General features: G+C 39.5%; 1 protein-coding gene across 2 annotated transcripts in view; it reads left to right on the plus strand.

The window, feature by feature from the left end:
* FNDC3B (fibronectin type III domain containing 3B) overlaps positions 1-22,581 on the plus strand; it is a 296,429-nt gene that overhangs the window by 227,201 nt on the left and 46,647 nt on the right. For both annotated transcript variants that reach the window (XM_063442678.1, XM_063442679.1), the window contains exons 16-21: positions 5,636-5,707; positions 8,211-8,329; positions 8,718-8,823; positions 9,484-9,656; positions 10,742-10,855; positions 16,443-16,592. In XM_063442678.1, the coding sequence (XP_063298748.1) occupies positions 5,636-5,707; positions 8,211-8,329; positions 8,718-8,823; positions 9,484-9,656; positions 10,742-10,855; positions 16,443-16,592 (734 nt within the window). The remainder of the gene's footprint in view (positions 1-5,635; positions 5,708-8,210; positions 8,330-8,717; positions 8,824-9,483; positions 9,657-10,741; positions 10,856-16,442; positions 16,593-22,581) is intronic.

A 22,581-nucleotide genomic window follows, 5' to 3' on the forward strand; every position in this document is an offset into this window, starting at 1 on the left:
CAGCATCCATTTTAGATTCATTCGGAAGCTGCATTCTTTTTTTTTTTTTTTTTTTGACAGAAGTGTGTTATATTTCAGCATGCTAGGCTGAACGTGTGTATATCATGGCTAGTTGCACTGAGGGTATGAGTATTGTCAGGGTACTCACCTGTTAGACAGACAGCCATTCGTGGCTGCTCCTGGAGTTCCCAACAGGGGACTTGAACCGGGGAACTTATCAGTCCTGATTTCTACCTCTGAGCCACAGCAGCTTTACACAGAGACTACTGAGTCCGGTCCTGTTCATCCTGGCATGGCTTATACACCGGGGGCTGCACCTTGACTTGGCTGTGTCTCACCTGACTCTCATCGGTCATCAGCAGGGTATTTAAACCCAGCCTCTTCCTGTGCTCAGTGTCAAGTCTTTGATCTAGTGTTGCTGTGTCGTACCAGTGTTCCAGTTTATCTGCTTCGTTTATTTGACCTCGGCTTGTGACTACGTTTCTTCTGACCTCTGGCATCCCTTGACTTCGGCTACTCCTCGTTGTTCCTGACCTCTGGCATCCTTTGACCTCGGCTTTCCCTCGACTATCCTGCTGGTTCTGTCCTTGCCTGTCCTGCGTATTTGGTACTGCATCCTGCACAACCCCCGTGCACAGACCCACAGGCCAGGTGAATTCTTACCTGACCACCTCGGCCTGTGGCTACCTGAAAGGGTGAGCAACATATCTGCGCTACAGACTCCCAACTCAGGTAAGACCCTGACAAAAGACTTGACCAATATGGAGTCCGCAGAAATGTGCTCATCCTCACTCCAGCAAGTGTCCAGCCTGGCCCAGACTGTTTCGGAGTTGCAGCAAGAAATTTTTTCTCTTAAAGGCGCAGTACATCCAGCTCCGGAACCCTTTGTCATCATGCCCGACAGATTTGATGGTAACTACACGACCTTTCAGTCATTCAGGATGGATTGCGAGGTATTGTTTTCTTTAAAGCCTCGAACTTACGCCACGGATTTCATCAGGGTCCGAGCGGCTATCAACCTGTTGTCTGGACGCATCAAAGTTTGGTCTTACCAAATGTTGCAGAGGAAGAGTCCTGTCCTTGTCAGCTGGGAATCCTTTATTATTGCTATGGACTCACAGTGCAGGACCACTAAGCCCAAGCCAGCTCCACCTACTAAAAAATCGCGGAGTCTACGTTACCAAGGAACCGAGTACTATCACCACACCCCAGTGATGTCCTCTTATGATCCAGTTCCCAGGAAAACTCCAGAGGTATCCTGTGTTCCACTTGATCCTGAGGAACCTATGCAAATTGGACGTGTCCACTGCAAAGTCACACCTAGGGAGAGGGACCGAAGGAGAAGCCATGGTCTGTGTTTTTACTGTGGAGAAGGAGGACACTTCATCACGCTTTGTCCTGTTCGCCCTCCTAGACCTCCAGCTCTCCGACTGGGTAATAATATTCTTCGTCCAGTGTACACCGCATATCAGCCTAAAGAGCTACAAGGGAGCCGTTATTCCTGCCCAGGCTTGGCTTCCATGGAAAATGCTATACCTCCTGCTCCAGAGTCGTCTGCATCTACTACCAAAGTTACTTCCTGTAGTACCACCACTACTTCCTGCCCACTTGAAAAGGATTTACCTATGGATTGTGTCATTGCTTCTAATGGCACTACGGTCTGTAAAAAAGACCTAGAGGTGTTCGAAAAAGCACTGCTAGCTACGAGCACTGTTCCTGCCGAAGTTGTGGAAGTTCTTGCCACCTGTACCCGGAACCTAGACAGACCGTCAGCCGTACCAGAAGCTGGTACTGGGAAATCCCGAGCTAATAAGGGATTCCATACTGAGGACTTTCACTATGGGGACTCGATGGATTCTGAGAGTGACTCTGGAGAGGCGGATTATTTCGATGAGGAACCTACTTACGCCCAGAGGTCGATTTTAAAGGAGGGGGTACTGTCAGGGTACTCACCTGTTAGACAGACAGCCAGACGTGGCTGCTCCTGGAGTTCCCAACAGGGGACTTGAACCGGGGAACTTATCAGTCCTGATTTCTACCTCTGAGCCACAGCAGCTTTACACAGAGACTACTGAGTCCGGTCCTGTTCATCCTGGCATGGCTTATACACCGGGGGCTGCACCTTGACTTGGCTGTGTCTCACCTGACTCTCATCGGTCATCAGCAGGGTATTTAAACCCAGCCTCTTCCTGTGCTCAGTGTCAAGTCTTTGATCTAGTGTTGCTGTGTCGTACCAGTGTTCCAGTTTATCTGCTTCGTTTATTTGACCTCGGCTTGTGACTACGTTTATTCTGACCTCTGGCATCCCTTGACTTCGGCTACTCCTCGTTGTTCCTGACCTCTGGCATCCTTTGACCTCGGCTTTCCCTCGACTATCCTGCTGGTTCTGTCCTTGCCTGTCCTGCGTATTTGGTACTGCATCCTGCACAACCCCCGTGCACAGACCCACAGGCCAGGTGAATTCTTACCTGACCACCTCGGCCTGTGGCTACCTGCAAGGGTGAGCAACATATCTGCGCTACAGACTCCCAACTCAGGTAAGACCCTGACAAGTATATAGCAGTACATTGTTGTGAAAGATAGCTGTCATGTTTAGGGTGTAGCTTGCACGTTATCAACTGTGTATTTATATCAGCAGCTCCACCACTAGTTATAAATCAAGTGTGAGTTGCCCCATGAGATGAGACTAGTGAATAACATAATACACGAACGGTTAAGGTAAAGGCATTTAAGGAACTACGACAATAAACTCTTTAGGAGGTGAAATAATTACATGTTTAAACGCTTGCTACTTTACGATTAGTTAATGTGCAGAGAACAGTTCATGTGATCAAAGGCATGGTGTGGAGGATCGGCTATAGTGGAACATGCTTGGCAGGCTGCTGTTTACTGCTTGTGCTCATCCGATCCCTTCTGGGCGCCAGGTGCAGACCCTGGGAGTCCCTGATACCTAGAACAACAAAGGCAAGTCTCTGGCTGAGTGCCGGGTTCGCGGCTTGAGGTGGTGGAAACTTGTTTTGTCGGGTGGTCGGATCTGTCCCGGTGGTGCTTCACGTCCGGTGCGGGATTGTGGTGGCTTAAGGTGGCGGCGAGTGCTTGACGTGGGGCAGGCTCTGCATTTCTGTTTGTGCCTCCGGTCCCGTCTTCGACGCCTTTTGCGTTGGTGGATTTTAATGGGGACTGCTTCGCTTAGCTGTGGTGGAGCTTGTTGGGGCTGGGGGGAAGAACATACCTTCAGTGAGATCACTGAGGACGAGAAACGGGAAATGCTGTTGTGCCTGTTGAGGGACCCTCGTATAAAAAGGCTGAAGGAGAACGACCTGTACTGGGTGTCCACGCTACTAGACCCCCGGTATAAGCAGAAAGTGCCTGAAATGTTACCGAATTACCGCAAGTCGGAAAGGATGCAGCAGTTCCAAAATAAATTAAAAAGTATGCTTTACACAGCGTATAAGGGTGATGTCACAGCACAACGGGAATCTAACAGGAGAAGAGGTGAAAGTAATCCTCCTCCTCCCACGACTACGCCGGCAAGGACAGGACGCTCTACAGACGTGTTGTTGATGGAGGAGATGCAGAGCTTTTTAAGTCCTACGCATCGCCACAGCCCTTCGGGGTCCACCCTCAGAGAACGACTCGACCGACAGGTAGCAGACTACCTCGCCTTAACTGCAGATATCGACACTCTGAGGAGCGATGAACCCCTTGACTACTGGGTGTGCAGGCTTGACCTGTGGCCTGACCTGTGGCCAATTTGTGATAGAACTTCTGGCCTGCACCGCTTCAAGTGTCCTGTCAGAAAGGACCTTCAGTGCGGCAGGAGGTATTGTCACTGAGAAGAGAAGTCGCCTAGGTCAAAAAAGTCTAGATTACCTCACCTTTATTAAGATGAATGAGGGATGGATCCCGAAGGGACTGACAGTGGACGATACATTAGACTAAAAAGGGCTGATGAGGGGGACGTAACAGGGATTAAACTGATAAGAATAGTACTACTTAACACACCACTCCTATCTGGTGGCACATTAGATTACACGCGCAGTGCCCCAAATTTGAAGTAGGAGGACCAACCAAGCATCTTTTTCCATCTCCCGGTTCCTAAAATCGATGCCATATACACGTCCCCTGATAGGGGACGTAACAGGGACTAAACTGATAGGAATAGTACTACTTAATACACCTTATAATAACGCAGAGAGAGGCAACGCAGAGAGAGGAGTCTGAACAAGAGGAGTCAGAGGAGGAAGGTGGCTTTGAGGAGGTGGAAGACCAAACACAGCAGGCGTCCCAGGGGGCTTGTTGTCACCTTTCGGGGACCCTTGGTGTTGTACGTGGCTGGGTGGAGGAAGAGACCTTCAATGACATCAGTGAGGACAAGGAACGGGACATGGCTAGCTTGGTATCCAACCTTGTGCAAATGGGGAGTTTGCGGTTGTGCAAATGGACTGTTTGCGGTTGTTTGCGGTGCGTTAAACGGGGAGTTTGGTCTGTCACTGTGAAGCGGGCGTAACCCTTACACTACCTGATCGATACAACATCATACCTGATGTTTTAAAGCACGTTATTCTAAACAATTTAGGAATGTTAGGTGATTTATGCCCTTTATGGATTAAAACCAGACTCTGCATCAACTATGTAATTTTCCATGGGAGTTTTGCCATGGATCCCCCTCCGGCATGCCACAGTCCAGGTGTTAGTACCCTTGAAACAACGTTTCCATCACTATTGTGGCCGAAAGAGTCCCTGTGGGTTTTAAAATTCGCCTGCCTATTGAAGTCTATGGCGGTTCGCCCGGTTCGCCCATTTGCGGAAATTCGCGTTCGCCATTTGCGAACGGAAAATTTTATGTTCGCGACATCTCTAGTGATGAGTAGAAATTTTGAGATATCGAGAGAGAGAGTGAACCTTTTTCCGGGTAGTGGACACAGGTAAGTTTGATTACCTATCGGGACAGCACCTGGGGATTCTAAAAACTATAACAACAATTATTTCGCTGTTGTGGTTATAGTACATAAACTGTTTTTTTTTAGTACTATTGTTCTAAACCAACCTGAATGTTATTATTGGAAAATGCAAATGGTATTTGATTTATCTTATCAATAAATGGAGTAGGTGAGCCTTCTAACATTATAGTCTGAAGAATGGAATAGCGTGTCTATCTTTTATTATGATAAGAAACCTTTTTATTTTATTTCTCTAATACAAATATGGATAAAGTCTACGAATCTGCTTTTCCCTGTGATATTTCCTGACCCCTGTTGCTTTATATGCATGTTATCTAGCACACGTCTAACATTCATTTTGTATTTCTATATTCACTGCTGTTATGAGTGTTCATTTAATCAAAACCAAACTGACAGTTTCCACCCCCCCCCCCTTCTTTGTTATATAAATGTTTGCCCTCAATTTCCTAATAGGCATGCAACCATTTTATACAACAGTGTTATTAAATGCTATTTTTTTTAAAACCACCTGACTTCTACTGTTTGTGTATAAAATCAAAACATTACAAAATATACTATTTGTAAAAACCAAAGAAGATAATTGCTGCACAATATTTGTAAAAAAAAAGTTTCTATTGACTGTGTTCTTACAGTATTGTGTTTTTTTTTTTTTTTTGTCATTGCTTTTATAGATCCTCCAGAAGACAATGGAGGTTCTGAAATCCTGAAATACTTATTAGAGATTTCTGAAGGCACTTCTGAAGGTGTGTTTAACAAATAACAAAGTTACTTTTACTTAAAAATATTTTTTTCACAATCGTTTGAATGGCCTAATAAATAGCATGCACATAAAATTAGAAATGAACAGCAGATTTGTGTTTAGGTTGCTTTTGGGTGATTGAAAAGGAAGCATTGGGAGGCTAGTGCACCTGCGTAGCAAAACGCCTCGCTGTGCCAGTCAAATGCTGTCTAGGAGATCCATTTGAACTATAACTGAGTTTAACATGGTTATAACTGTGACAGTGCCTCTAGTGGTTGTGTTGACCCTACAATGGAAACATTGTCTCTCCTGCAAATGACAATGTTTTCATTTGCAGGGATAGACAGACAGGGAAATTATACCTAAACCACTTCATTGAGATAATGTAGTCTTGGTTATAACTGTGGCAGCGCCTCTAGTGGTTGTGTTGACCCTACAATGGTGCCTATAGTGTCCCTTTTATCAGAATTTCTTTATAGTTGCGACTGAGATGAAGATAAGATAACATCTAAGGTCAAAGTAAAGAAAGAATATGGAAACATTTCCGTGGGTTCACAAACCTTCTCTGACTACTAGTGAAGTAGTTATTGTTGACATTGGGATTAGTGGAAAATCTACATTAATAAAGATGTATCCTGTTTCTATAGAAATATAAAGGGTTATTAGTTGTAAAGTTGAATCCTGGTGCCTTCCTCTGTAAAGTGATTTCTGACTTCACCTACCTTTGCCTGTAACAATAATCCCCCATTGCACATAAAGGAGTAGCACAAATAGAAAAATAGTTTTTAATCATGCAAGACGTTTTAAAGGAACACTGTAGTGTTATGAATACATATCTGTATTTCTAACGCTACAGTCCTGGTGCCTCTTGTCATTTTGCCCCCTTCTCCCCAAATGTACAAAAATGAAATTGAAATAAATGAAACAAATTACTTATCACTTCTCCAGCACTGAGACCCCTTCGGCGCTGTTGCAACCTCCTCCTCGGGTTGGATGACAGACAACTATGTGCCTAAAATTCCTCCATAGAGAATCATTGTATTCAATGAATCTCCATGACCTACTGTGATGTCAAGCTAGTAGTGTAGTGGTTCTGGTGTCTATGGCATATCCGTGCAGTCTTAGCACTGTGTAAACTGCCTTTTCATAGAAAAGGCAGTGTTTACATTGCTGGATAGTAACACCTCTAGTGGTAGTCACTCAGATGGCCACTAGAGGTGTTTCCTCGCCCAGTGCTGCACAGTATGCATTGGATGATGGATTGATGGAGGCGGGGCCAGCTGCAGCAAGACTGGTGCAGTGGTGGAGAAAAGATAAGTAAAATACCTTTCACCTCGACAGAGAGGAGGGTCGGGGACCTATTCATGTATTGCCGCACTATAGTTTTAGGAATACATGTTTGTAATCCTGTTACTATAGTGTTCCTTTAATGTATGTTCTCGTATATACAGCAGAACCCTTATTAAAAAGTGCTGAAACACATGGTGCTGTTAATTTCACTCTGACAATATTAGCAGGTGAATTACCGTAAGTGCAAACTGTGAATCTAACAGGGTCCATGCCACAAATTTGTATGGGTGTAAAACATTTTTGTCTCACTTTACTAAATATCCAAAGTTAAATCAAACAGCACTGTCGTGTTATTTATGGCAGAAGTTTTGAAAAGAGCAGGTCTATCTCAGCTAAGAGTGCTCCTTGTGTAATCTTGTAGGGATCCTGTTTACTTATTTGAAAGCATAAGACAGGATGGGGTGATGTCAAGAAGCAGTATACGAGCAGGTCATGAGCTTGAGAGCTAGCGCAGAATTTCTCGGTTTATACACGTTTTACCAATTACAGCTAATGAATTCCAAGAAGGAGGTCATCAAAGCTTAAAGTCTGTTTTCTCATGAGAGCAGGATTCTTAGAGAGCAATATCAAATATAAACCCAATGGACCCAGAAGATGTAACTTGACAGGCACTCTATTACCTGGGCACTTGGCTCTGTTATATGCCGTTGATTTATTGTAACAGCTAGATTATTTACTATCCTTTTACCATTTCTATTTCCTTGCTAAGAAAGAGCAAATTATTTCTTTCTATTTTCTTTCTAGGCAATCTTGTTTAAATTAAAATGTCAGAGATTTCAAAATCAAGCGTATGTATGTATGGCATATATCAAAGCACACGATCAATGTACTGAACTAAACCGCTCAGTGTTCCACAGGCTGTGCTTATAGATCAACTTCAACCATTGTACAGTGCTACGGAATTTGCTGGCGCTATATAAATAATAAAATAATAAAATCACAAGAAATACATAGATCAGGCTAGGCAAAATTCACTTTCATTCTTTAATATGCATATTTCATGCAGTGATAGAAACGTCTTAAAATTAATCTCCATCTTTTCTATTTAAATTGTTTACTTTTAATACTCCCCAGCTATAAGAAATTGACTAATACATTTACAAAATCATTAATTAGTTATAATAAGCAGAATACTCCTTTTTTTTATTTTTTTACAGCAACGCAATGGAAGGTGGCATACAGTGGGTCTGCAACAGATTACACATGTAAAGACTTGAAACCAGGCACTTTATATAAACTGCGCATCTGCTCCATTAGCACGGGTGGACACAGTCAGGTAAGTGATTTCAGAGCCCAAAGGAGGCATTTATAACGGATTGCTCCAGTTTAAGAACTGTATGTTCAACCCACCCTCCATATCGCAAATATAAAAAAAAAATAACTATGTCTGTGTCCTTTATATAGTACTGATGGTTAGTTAAGAGTCTCACTTACTAATAATTACTGATGAATAAGTAATTGTGTGTACTTTAGGGGAGAGAAAGTTTGGGGTAAAACACTGTTAAAACATAGGAAGTTATGCCCTTCTGCAATTCCGAACCATTGCGCACACAATGTCATCTTATTACACTGGCAAATGTTTAAGCCTTTCTCTCAATATACTTGTTCCCTGATATCACCATTAATGAAAACAGACCCACAATTATTATTTTTTTAAATTTCAGTGTTCTGAAAGTCAGCCTATTCGCACATTAAGTGTAGCACCAGGACCTTGTCAACCGCCAAGGGTTGTAGGCAAACCAAAGCATAAAGAAGTGCAGTTACAATGGGGTAGGTAACAAACAAGTCATTGCAATTGATTCTGATAATTCCATAAGCTTATGTCTAACTTCACATTTCTTTCACCTTGCTTTCTTTATTGGTTAGCAGTTGCTCCAGCTACTAGCTATCTATATATGATTTTTTTTCAGCACATGTTCATGTTATTTAAACTCTTTAAATGTTTTGTTATCTGATACACAGTTACACTAGTTATATTTTTTATGTAATGCTATGTTCTTATTTACTGCTCAGCTTGCTCAATATTTTGTCTATGTGTCCATCCATCCACTCACTCACTCACTAACCATTCCACTGCCCAGGAGTGGAGTATTGTATCAAATTCTATACTACTGATTTTTTGTATTCAGCAGATCTGAGGAAAATAAATATCGCTGTGGAAGTGGTTAAATATTTTGTTTTTAATTCTGTATTGTGTAGTACCAGGATTGTACTAATTGGAGGCATTGATGGTAAAGTAATTAAATTGTATCCTGAATCTTTGGAATAAACAGAGCTAATTATTACTAATATGTGGTGTGTTGACATCCATTATCTGTGTCCACTGTAGAGATGAAACAACATGTTCAGTTCTTAAACTATAAAATACAAATTCAGAAACGCGAAACATGAACCATTGATTGGCTTCAGTAATCTGGACTTTTTTTCCAGATGTCCCAGAGACAGAGTCTGGATGCCAGGTAATGGAGTACAGTTTGGAGCTTTCTTTACCTGGAGAAGATGGCACTGAGGTCTATCACGGCCAAGAAGTAGAGTGCACTGTCAGTGATCTTCTTCCTGGATCAACATACCATTTTATAGTACGGGCTTTGAATGATGGAGGAGTAAGTGAATTATTGTCTGCTCACATGTGAATACAAGATGATGTCCCTTTTTTTCTTTTTTATGAAGGATCCACATGAATATTGGGAAGTATTTGGGGATGATAGGTTTTCATAAATTCAAAAAGAAGTGGATAAATAATTCATTCATATCAATATGAGAGAAAAAAAACTGCAATATATTTCAAATTATCTAGCAGGCAAATACCTATACAAGTGACCAGCAGCTAAGGTTGGTATGGACTATTTCATTTCTCATGATGCTTCACTTGCTTTTAAGTTCGCTGAGCATTGGGGAAAATGTCACGTTTTTCCGTTGGAGAATAGAACAGAATTCTGCTACATCTACTTTGACCTTTATAATGTGAATTAGTTTATTTTAATATCTGGTTAATAGTGTTAGATTTTAGGCTGGTTATTCGTGATAAAGGGTCCATATACCATAACAGTCCTATCAAGAAGCAAATTAATATGGAAGCAGAGAAGAAATACCTCTTACATTGTAAAATGATTTTGTGTGTTCAGACATGGAACAGACAGAATCCAGATCTCCTTCTGTACTCTACATTCCAATTTGGTTTGATTGGAATACCTGTTATTCCATGACCTGCCATTGTATTCACATGTATCATTAAATAAAGAGATACTTTATTCAGTGGAACACAAGTTTAATTACTGCTTTGTTTATTAGAGAGCAGTAAGACAAATGTCTGTAACTTCACCTGTGTTTGATTTGTGACTTGTGAAATCATAAAGTTGTTTGCACAACCTGACTTTTTTTGTTTAAATTGTGCAATAACATTTTCAGTTTATTGTAATTCACCATTTATTTTATAAACCTATTAATATTTTCTAAACACATTCAGTTGCAAATCACCAAGTTGGTAACATTTCTGGGATCCAGGGGATTAGCGCACTAGCAATACAAATTATAATCTATATGTAAATCTTTTTGCATTACAAATGACATAAAGGGGGAAAAAAAGTGAAAATCATTCCATTTTGAGGGAATCCAAATAAATGTTCAAACAATACTTTCAATCAAACAGTGTCTGCAAATAAATAACATATGCCTGTTTCTGTTTCAGTATGGGCCGTACTCAGACGCCACAGAAATCACAACTGCTGCAGGGCCACCCGCACAATGCAGGCAACCTTCGCTGGCATTCCTGTCTGACACGTGTGTGCTTATAAGCTGGCAGGTAGGCTGAGAACTGGGAACACTGAGGCTGGGATGTCATAATGACATACTGTGTACTGGAAACCCAAATAATTTGTTTTCCTGCCTTTTATTTTTTAAATAAACGGGATCTCATACATATGCAGTATATTCTAGGCCACCTCATAAAAATTGATTTCATATTTACAAAATGTTTTTGGTGGCATCCTCACATGTTTGAGAAAAAAAACAAGACAAAATAAAGGGTGAGATAGATAAGTGGTAAGACGGCCACTATTCTCCCCAGCTTGCTATTTATTGTTATCTGATAGATGTTTAAAGTCAGAGTTTAAATCATTGCTACAGTGATTCTACACATGAGGAAAAAAACAGTTACAATTTAGTACCTTTAATATGACTACATCTTTAATGTCTTCAGTGTTCTAAGAGTAACTGCTTTTTCTCTTTCTCAAAGTCTAAGGAAGGATGCAGAGTGTTTTAGTTTTGTATGTAACACGTATACAATGTTTAGTATTGCAAAACATCTAAATTGGTGTTTCTTTAATCCACACATTTCATCAGCAAAATGCAGTGGGCACTTGTTTATATAGCATAGCCATTACCTAATACATACCAAAGTCTAGATTAGAGGTCTTCCTATATCAGTCTGCGGACACAGATCCTACCTGTAAATCCTCAGGCAGCTAAGTGACCATGCCCCTATTGCAGTGTTTTTTATTTAAAATTGAACTTCAGTCCACAGACAGGTCAAAAGGACTTACAGGACACTTGAATGTTTTTATGTACTTGCATTTCTTTTATCCCCATACACTTATTAAGGGATTGCAATTGTAACACAATCCTTTTAATTTTTTAAAAATGTTATTACACCTTAACTATTATTCTTTCTATATATGTGTAAACGAGCGACATTTCAGGGACTGTTTCTTGTGAAAACATAGTGTAATTTGTCTAAGTGTTTGAGTCTCTGAATTAATTTGTAATCAGGATATTGAAAAGTTCTGACTTAAAATTATGTTTCCCCTGGAATACATTTAGTGGAAAGATTGTTGTATGTAAAGTCCCCCCTGCTACTAGTAAACTAATAGAATGCATGTCTCAGTGAATATAAAGTTTTTTGAATAGTCACAGTCACAGTATTTGGCAATAACATTGAAAATAATATTTCAATACATATTGTTTCCAGCATCTTCAATAAAGCAGTTATTACTTAAAGGATCACTGTTGCATTACATATCCTCGGGTTGCATAATCTCCTGGATGATGGACAAATCCAGTGCTCCTCATAGAGGAGCACTGGGAACCTTAGGCACTTGCGCCCAACATTCTGTCAAAGAGAATCATTGAATAGAATGTCATGTCACTGTATGTTATGGTATGAGAGACGGGAAATAATATTCCCTGATCTCTTAACCCCTTAAGGACACACGACGTGTGTGACACGTCATGATTCCCTTTTATTCCAGAAGTTTGGTCCTTAAGGGGTTAACCATAGGTGTGTTGGGGGGTAGAGGGGAGGCAAGACTGCAGACACCATACTAATTTCAATATAATTAAGTTCTTAAAAAGCCCAAAGAGTCCCTTTAAGTGAAAAACATTTTTTTTCAGACTGTTTGTTTCAATTAAACTACAGTTATTGTAATAAAATATATTTATCTTCTGAACATTTTGTAAAACGCGATACTTACAACTTAAAGGAGCACCATAGTGTCAGGAATACAAATGTGTATTCCTGACATTACAGTGTTAAAAACACATTTTAGGTCCCATCTTCCCCCCCTCCAATGTTAATAAAATATAAAACTTACCTTGACACCCAGACCATTTCAGCTCAATTAAGTGGTCTTGGTGCCAGATCCCCCTAGTTTTAACCCTGCACCTATGTTTACACTGCAGGGTTAATCCAGCCTCTAGTTGCTGTCTTCCTGACAGCTAGTAGAGGCGCTTCCGCGATTTATACTGAGTCAACCTCCAGCGTCAAAAAAGTTCCCTATAGGAAAGCATTAAGGAATGCTTTCCCATGAGCGGGTTTGAATGTGTCTCTGGCCGAGCATGCACATTCAGCTCCACTGGGGAGCTGACGTCGATGGAGGAGGAGAGGTCACCAGTGCCGAGGGAGCCCGGCGCTGGGTTAAGGTAAGCAAATAAATGGTTAATTAACCATTTTCTTTGCCGCGAAACGGGGCCCTAGTCAACGTTTAGGTGACTAGGGCTCTGTAGCATTAGGAATACGTATTTGTATTCCTAACGCTATAGTGTTCCTTTAAAGGTAGATATGACAGAGTGAAAGGTTCATAAGTATTTCAACAATAACTCAAATAAAGGAGAAAACAAGTAGATCAGCCAAGCTCGGTTGGCCCTTCTTCTTAATGACCTGTGGTCTCATTGTGAGATATCCAGAACCACTAGTCGGCATTATTTTTCCATAGTACATGGATTATAATTATGTATCCTCTATGTGTATCTATGTTATTATTTTATTTATGATATCATACATCCTCTTTAAATCCTTTGCGATCCAAAAAAATCTGCTATTAAATCGAATGTAATAAAAGAAAAAAGAAAAAAAGAAAGAAAAATTGACAAAACAAAACATAAATAGGTGATGCGTGGAAAGAGGGAGAAAAATACACTTTTTTTTCTGCTGAGCATCTGCCTTAAAAAATAGGATAATTGATGTTTTTAATAGCTTGCGTGTCTCAAAAAGGATTTTAGGCGAAGGCATTTCCATGAGAAAATAATTTTGGCTCTCTGTTCTTTATTCCACAAAGTGCCTTAGTTATGTGTGTTGCTCTCTCCTCAGGCACTCAAAGGGTTATACATCTGTGTTCCTTACTCAAATCCATCATTGCCTTTGTTTGTAAACACAGACTACATTTGAATTATGGTAGTGTAATTTATTTAAATGATACAATTAGACTAAACTGTGGCTCCACTGTACAATTGATCAGTGTGCATCATGCAGACCTGTATAAACACAAAGTGTGGGGTATTCGTATTGCCTCTGTGGGTCAATGTGCAGTTAGCTCATCGTTAAAGAATTACTTTACCCGATGCACCATGGTCTGGAGTTTGTGACACTCTCAGCCAATGAATGAGCGGCAAGTTTGGTATCCAGTATCTGCAGTTCTGCAGAAGCCAGATGTCTAAACCTGCCTTAAAAGGAGACCAGTAAACCGCTGGGACCCAGTTAACAGGCCAAACCATTGCTAAATTGTTTTAAGAACATTTTTAGGAAACAAGGCCAGATCACATCATAACCACTACTATTTTATTTCTGTTTTTCTGCCCCAGTCTGGAGCTGTATGAGGGTAAGGCAGCTTGTGAATGCTTTGTGATGTTAGGGACTTAGAATACTTAGCAATACTTTTTCTAGTAAATCTGGTCTCAGTTTGAAGAGAAAGGGTGGATTTTGTGTTTTATATTTCTTTCCTTCCTGTATGTTTCTGTGAGTGACCATATTACTGTTTGGTAGGTGTCATTGGCTAATGGTGAACTGTTTTAATCCATTTGCATAAAAAACAAACAAAAAAAAGACAACTGCTAATTATGTAGTTGTTGCCATTAAATCAACTCAATGAGATGCTATATCACCAGTCCTCTTCCCTGCCTGTGAAATGCACTCTCGTGGCTCTAAAATGATATAGAGTGCAGAATGCATAATAGACCGGCATAGACGTAGCGCTTGTACTGCAGGTAAGAGACAAATGTCAGTGACTGAAGCAAATGGTAGAAGGGATTGATAAACAAAGCAGTAAGGGATGTGGGTTTTATTGTGCTTAAAGGACCACTAACATCAATCAGCTCACTTAATATTATTGTTAGCAATTGTATAACGTTAACATATTCCACACCACTTTACAGAATGGAGATAACTGACATGCCAAAATTACCAGACACAAGAGGTGAAAAAGGCCCTGCACAAACAAGCTTACCATCTCAATGTAGCTGTCTGAGTGCAGTGGTCCTTTTAGAAACAGCTATATTTAAATTTCAGGGTAAAGTCCATGTCTAGTGGCATTCATACTGACAGCCACTAGAGCCTCTCCTGTTGCACTAACTGAGTAAAACTTGGTCATGTGACCTGGAAGCCCCATAGTAAAGCACTGATTGATTTCCTATGGGAAAGCGTATATGTGCTTTCTGCACATGTACATCATGTCCCCACCGTTCCTCTATGCGCTCAATCCTATGCCATTTAGGAGTTAGATCACATTTTGTTTCATGCAAGGACACAATGTATACACCAAAATTGCTTCAGGAAGTTAAGTTGCATTAATGACTATAGTATCCTTTAAAAGATTACCTAGGATTCAGAAGTGTAATTAATATGGTGGCACAGGAGTAATCCCTATCATATCTGGAGAAGCATGCCTTTATTGTGAGGAGGAGCTAAAGGGGGATGTGATTATCTGACCCCAGTAAAAATCCCCACATCTCTAATGTCACAGTCAGCTGACACCAAGCAATAGGAGGCAGAGGTCCAGGCAAATAATAATCCATTATTATTTAAGATGCAGATATTCGTAGACGAGCAGTGAACTGCTGGAAATGACTGACTCGTTCAGCCATGATTCATACTTTGAAGGTAGCATGTAGTGGCTTCAGAAAACACTCCTAGCAGACTATACACCCCTCTCCCAGCCCATGGTACCCACAGCTGCAAACAAACATCTACAGACAAAGGAACAAGCATGTGTTCATGATTTGGTGCACCCTATGTGCAAACTTATTGAGAAAATAAAAAATGGCAAACATTTTTAAAGGCAATGTTTGTGGGATTGCAAATCCTGAACAAAAAAAGCACATGTGGTTAACTAAAATATATTCAATAAAGCTTCCAATCTATGTTCTGCAAGTACTACATGGGGGCATTTATCACATATATACTGATAGTAAGAGCACTAAAGGGTCTGCGTCTGATTAATAGTAAACATACACCGCATTAGGATATGTATCTGTATATTGATTTTATAAACACGGTCCAGTATGAGTCATTGCATGATTTGAATGTGTTTTATAGACGTTTACATGTATTTTACTATTTGTGCATGGCATTCAGTCTCAAACATGAAATGTGGGTCCTATCCTTTACCAGATGTATGTGTGTGGATTGCCATGTTTATATAATAGGTAAAGCCGTAAGGCAAGATGAATAATCTGTGTCTCTTTGTCAGCAAGAATGCATCAAAGTATTGAACATTTACAGAGCTTCAGTGGTCTTGAATTATTTGCATATGTTAATAAAAAAACAACCTTCTGAGACATGCATATCTCTCATATAAACGTACTGAAGAGGGAAATTCTAGAGAACTACAAATACATCACTATGTATCATTGCAGTTAGTAGCTGCCATGTGTAGTGCTTCATGGGTAATTGTTTACCTTTGGCTTTTTTCAGGTATTGTAATTTGTGTTTATATAATGTCAGCCATGACAGATTGATATTAGGAGTCGGTAATACAGAAGGAATGCTGGTTTGTCTCTCTCTTCTATCTTACTTTTTTAAAGACATTCACTCCCTGCATGTTTTGTGGTGATGATGTTAAAAGTTGAACCGCTTTCTACTGTATAGAAATTTGATCTGAAAAAATACCTTTATATTGCAGAGTCCTGAAAGTAATGGGGCGGATATCTCATCATACAGACTACAATGGGCAAAGGAAGAAGAGAGCCCAGAGTTAGTTTACAGTGGCACAGATACCAGTTTTCAAATATCTGAATTATCACCAGCAACAAATTACTGCTGTAGACTTCAGGTAAAATTTAGCATCATGCATCTACTTCTGTTTTTCATATAGTACATTTTTTTTTATTTTTCTAATGTTGTCACATTTACATTTTTAATCATTATTTTTTCCCCTTTTTTGTATTTTTTGTATTTCTGTATGCCGATCTCAGCTTGCTTCTCCCATGTTTCTTTTTATTATTTTATTAATTATGTATCTTCCATTCCATAGTTATTTGCATCTTTTATGTTCTCTTCCCCCCTTCTCTCTTTCTCAGAATTGATCTAGACTCTTAGTTTGTTCAAGTAGAGTCCTCAACAACCTCTTGTTTTTATATATATTGGAGATAAATACATGCCAATAGTCAGGCTTAATATAGAAGAACAGCTTGACATCAAGCTTGATAAAGACCTCAGTGAAGGTCAAAACGTTGCTGTTTTTCTCTAATAAAATGTCCTGATATACAGACCTTGAGTGCCTGGACCATCCTGTTCGTTCTACTATTTGACTGAGACTTTGCCCACCTTAGGTCCAGCTAAGCACCTTGGATTTGATGGAAGTGTGGTTTTCCTGTTGTTACTACGAAAATAAACAGGCGACATCGATTTACATGGGCTGAAGTCAATTGAGAAGACTAGAGATCTTTCTCGTTGGTCCTTGCAGTGCTGGCACTACTGGAATTTCACTTATAATAAGGCTTTGTGCATTAACTACCCTAATTGGACATTGAGCTGCGTGTAATTGTTCCTCCCAACCTTTCTAATTTTGAAGGGAAATATTAGAATTTCTGGTTCTGTCCAGCTGTCCTGAATCAGTTCCCTGTCACTGGTCCACCCCATTTACATCCCTCCCACCGACGTTCCGATTCTTTGGACGCTGGAGTTGGGATGTATGTTATTGATCCTACAACATGCCCCCTTTCTGGCCATTCTTACTTCTTTTTGGGCTGCTCTGCCTTTAAATGTGCCATTAATAAAATTAATAATAGTTAGTGCCAATTTGCAACATTCTATTTAAAATAATTTGTTCTCTTACCTTGGTATGCTTTGCCATAGCCATAAATACATATAATGCTTTTTCTGAAGATCCGCCTTCAATTGAAATGTTTTGATGTAACCATTTTGTTTTGGAAAGGTTACATGATTTAGGTACTTATTGGTTTAGTTACTTATAGTTAAACTTCATGCGTATATCGAACAAAGAAATAACATCAGTTGCAAACTCCAAATTGGTGCCTCAAATCAAATATGTTATTAGCAACTCCTATTATTTTAAACCTAAGTTTTGACAATTTCCTAAAGTTAACATCATGTCCTGTGGGTATACGAGACACTTAGAGGTAGTAGCACATTCAGAACGGTATTAAAGTATTGTGCACAGGCTAGATAAAATACCTTACACTGTGATGTCATGAAAAGCTTTGCCAAAAACATCAAAGCAATAATGAACATTTAGAGTGAAGAAACACATACAGCCAGACAATGATGTCTCAGTTGACTAAACTACCCCGCATGGCACAAATGTTTTGAAATTACATTAGTGTCTTAGGGAGGGCTTTCCATTGTATGCACAATGTGTTTTTTTGTGAATCATCGAATCCATACAAATCACATGTCATATGAGTAAAAGTCCTGTTTTTACCAGGAGATTCATTCTTTCAATTCTAGTTGACTGCAGGGGATCTCAATAAACGTTTGCATTTAACTAACATTTCTTATATTTCTAGATGGACCATTCAATGCTCCATGAGTCAGTCCAGTAAAAGCCTAGACACATGCTGATAGCTCATGTTGCAGAAAAACAGATCTTGAATCAGTACGGCACAATTGCTCTACGACATTCTAAAACTAATATACTGTCTTAAAATAGCACATTTCTCCTATTATACCCTGCTCTGAGTTTTATACGTGTGTGATACCCCACCGCTAAAAGAAACACATATCATAAATATATAGCCGAGGGAATTTTGTTTTTAAATCTATCTGCAAAACCTATATCACTGTATTTAAAAAACATCTACATTAGGAAAAGAATTAAAAATTTTAAAGTGATATAAAATGATAAATGCAAAACAAGCTATAATCGGGTGGTTCCCCTTTAAAGGAGTACTCCCAATAAACTGGTAGCAATGTGACGAACACACCGTTTGGACAAAAATCTTATACCTATAAGCTTGTATGGAGAGGATAGGAAGGAGGATTGTAAGTATCAAAGAGGAGCACAATAAAAGGTTGAACTGTGCAACAATGTATCATAACAAAACTAATGTAACACTTTAACTTTATTGACTATATTGCCGAAATGATACAGTTGCCTCCGTGCACTCAAAGTAGCAGTGCTTGCAATTCCTATATACATCTAGGAGACTGCCTCAATAACAGTTAAATGGCAATGCATGGTCGTTCTCAATATTTGAACGATACAAAAATCATAATAAAGCCCTGTCCATGCAATCAACCTAGAGACAAAGATATATGGGAAAAATTAGATTAAATAAATTCCTTCAATTCATCTATGTTGGGTGAGCAGGGAAATGGAGGGAACAATGGAGAGTATACATCAAATTCTCCCTTAGCATTGGTGAATCACTTGGAGTGATAGCCCATAAAAAGTGGTTAATCTAGTCTAAAGGACAATGCTGCTAAAGGCACCCCTATTCTAATTTCCTGCAGTCTCCTTGAAACACCTTCGTGGGTGTTCTATGCTAGGGCTAGCACTTAGAGTGATGTCCCTATATACATGATACCTGCTCAAATCCTACTCCAGATAAAGAAGATTACATATTCAACTACAAAGAATAAACAAAAAATAAGTGAGTTAAAACCCTGGGTTTTAGCAGGATATCCCTACACCTCACTTGAGCACTCACGATGCACTTAAGGGAATCCTTACCTCACTTATTTTTTGTTTATTCTTTGTAGTTGAATATGTAATCTTCTTTATCTGGAGTAGGATTTGAGCATGTATCATGTAAATAGGGACACCACTCTAAGTGCTAGCCCTAGCATAGAACACCCACAAAGGTGTTTCAAGGAGACTGCAGGGAATTAGAATAGGGGTGCCTTTAGCAGCATTGTCCTTTAGACTAGATTAACCACTGTTTATGGGCTATCACTCCAAGTGATTCACCAATGCTAAGGGAGAATTTGATGTATACTCTCCATTGTTCCCTCCATTTCCCTGCTCACCCAACATAGATGGATTGAAGGAATTTATTTAATCTAATTTTTCCCATATATCTTTGTCTCTAGGTTGATTGCATGGACAGGGCTTTATTATGATTTTTGTATCGTTCAAATATTGAGAACGACCATGCATTGCCATTTAACTGTTATTGAGGCAGTCTCCTAGATGTATATAGGGATTGCAAGCACTGCTACTTAGAGTGCACGGAGGCAACTGTATCATTTCGGCAATATAGTCAATAAAGTTAAAGTGTTACATTAGTTTCATTATGATACATTTTTGCACAGTTCAACCATTTATTGTGCTCCTCTTTGATACTTACAATCCTCCTTCCTATCCTCTCCATACAAGCTTATAGGTATAAGATTTTTGTCCAAACGGTGTGTTCGTCACATTGCTACCAGTTTATTGGGAGTACTCCTTTAAAGGGAAACCACCCGATTATAGCTTGTTTTGCATTTACAATATCCGGGTTTAAGCCCATACTAGGTGGAACTGGTACCACCATCCTGACCTATTTCCCTAGACCTCTATCCAATCTGAGGGTTGGTTAAGGATCAAGGGGAATTTTATTTAATTTTTTTCATTAAAGATATAAAATTATATTATATGAATAAATACACTTTTAAATGGAGAACTTTAAAATATGAAAACTTGGTAGTTGTGTTCTTGTTTCTTTTACAATAGTACTATACTTGCTTTATCTTGAAGTTGTATTAATAGCACTATAGCTCCTCCCCTCTTCCCCCCCGCCGCTGCACTGTAAGAGTTAATAAACCCTTACTATAGTCACCCGATTCCAGCCCCTGTCTACCTCTGCAGTGGGTTGGCGCTCCGACGCTGGATTGCTAATGTACATGCGCGCCGAGCGCTGCAATCGCATTAGACCCTCCCAATAGGAAGGCAATGCTGCAATGCTTTCCTATGGGGATTTTCCTACCGCTGGATGTCCTCATGCAGAGCGTGTCACCTAAGTAGCAGGAAGTGCCTCTAGTGACTGTCTGATTGACAGCCACTACAGGCAGTCTTAACCCCGCAATGTGATTAGTGCAGTTTATCAGAAACTGCAAAAATGAAAACTGCAGGTTTAAGGGGACAGGGACATTGCAACCAAACCACTTCAGTAAACAGAAGTGATCTGGGTGCCTATTATGACCTTTTAAATTCAACTCAAGAACAAGGAGGTCTTACAGGATTAATAGAATTATGGAGGAGAATAGACTTCAAAGTACATAAAACATCGAGCAACTCTGTATCACCTGAAAAAAAAAAACAACCATAAATTATTTCAGGTAATATTTGAAAGAGGGCAGGTCATTTCAAATGCAAGCTTCAAAATGGTAAAACGTTTACCCTTTCATTTGGCTTGTAATGCAGTCTTATTAAAGGTGTATTCTGTCCTAACAAGGAATTTGTAGAAATTCCATTTTCCGCTTACTGTATAATTATTAGATCTTTAACCTGTGACTCTGATATTATCCTTGAAATCTCTGAATTTCATCTTCCAAACAGTCTCTATAGTGTAGCTTCCATTCTTTGAAGTTTGCACTTGCAATACTCCTCCCCTCTCATTGTTTGTTAAGAGAAGGATATGAAAAATCATTACGGGTGATTTGCTTCTGTATATTTAAGACTGGAAATATTTTAAAACCTTAAAAGAGCTTCTGCTGCAGGAATGGTTTGATGCATCTTTATTACAAATGGTAAGCGGCAGACTTAAGTCTAGTTTATATTGAGTTTAAATAGATGCCGATGACGTTGGTTTGGATGTATACAAAGACATGTACCTCCACTGGCTAAAGTCACTATAAAGGGCTTATTTATCTTAAAACTGACAAATGTTCCCAGTCTGCAAACTGTTTCATGAGTCTTGTATGACTGCACAGAGCTATTGACTTTAGCAGCGGGATATCTTGTAATAACCAGCCCTATTAAAGGTGCTACCACTTAATGTAAACTTTTTCTTGTCCACACACATGCACAAATTTCTGTTAGGTTTCCGCAGGAACTACACAGCCCTGTGAAGGCCAATGAGATTTACACCGATGTCAACTTTTATGAGGCTGCGGAGAAGGTTCTAGATCTAGACAATCAGAGTAGGGGGAAAAAAATCTAAATGTGATATGAAAAAAGAATCTTTATTTTTGTTTATTTTGTATTGAACAGATTTTTTTTCTTGGTTGAGCATATATTTGTATCTGTGCTAAAGATTTTGTGAATATTTATTTGGCACAAAACTGTTAAGCGTTGTTTGACATTTATACCAGCTCGTACCCGACACAGAATGAGAACAAGCAGCAAGATGCCCATTTTTATGGGCAATTTATGTCAATGAATTAGACAGATAATTAACAATAATAAAGGTCTTGTCCCAAACACTCTGCTTAATTATCATATATAGAAAAGGGAATACCCTGTTAACTTAGAATACTCTCATTTTTACACAGAATTTATTATTTTTGTATGTCAGATTTTTGTCTGGCCAGGTTTATTCTTGCCTGTTTCCTTGTGATGAACTGGCGAGCATCGATGTTGCCATGGCTGTAAAAAAAAAGCTACTAAGAAGATTTAATTTCTTAATACTGTTGATGAAAGAGTAAATTCCACAGCCTCATTTTCTTTGCTTGCCATCATAGTGCATTTGGTTTATATTTTGTATTTTTAAAATGTCACATGTCAATGATCGATGTGTTAACAATGTAAGAAGTGCCATTCAATATAATACTTTGTGCTTTTTCAGTAGAGCTATTCTTTCCCCAAGCACCTATGATATTTAAAAGGCTTTCAGAAAAGTGTGTTTTTAGGAAGTAGTGAATGCTAGTGGTTTACATTG

This window comes from Pelobates fuscus, chromosome 2 (genome assembly GCF_036172605.1).
Source record: "Pelobates fuscus isolate aPelFus1 chromosome 2, aPelFus1.pri, whole genome shotgun sequence".
Classification (NCBI taxonomy): Eukaryota; Metazoa; Chordata; class Amphibia; order Anura; family Pelobatidae; genus Pelobates; species Pelobates fuscus.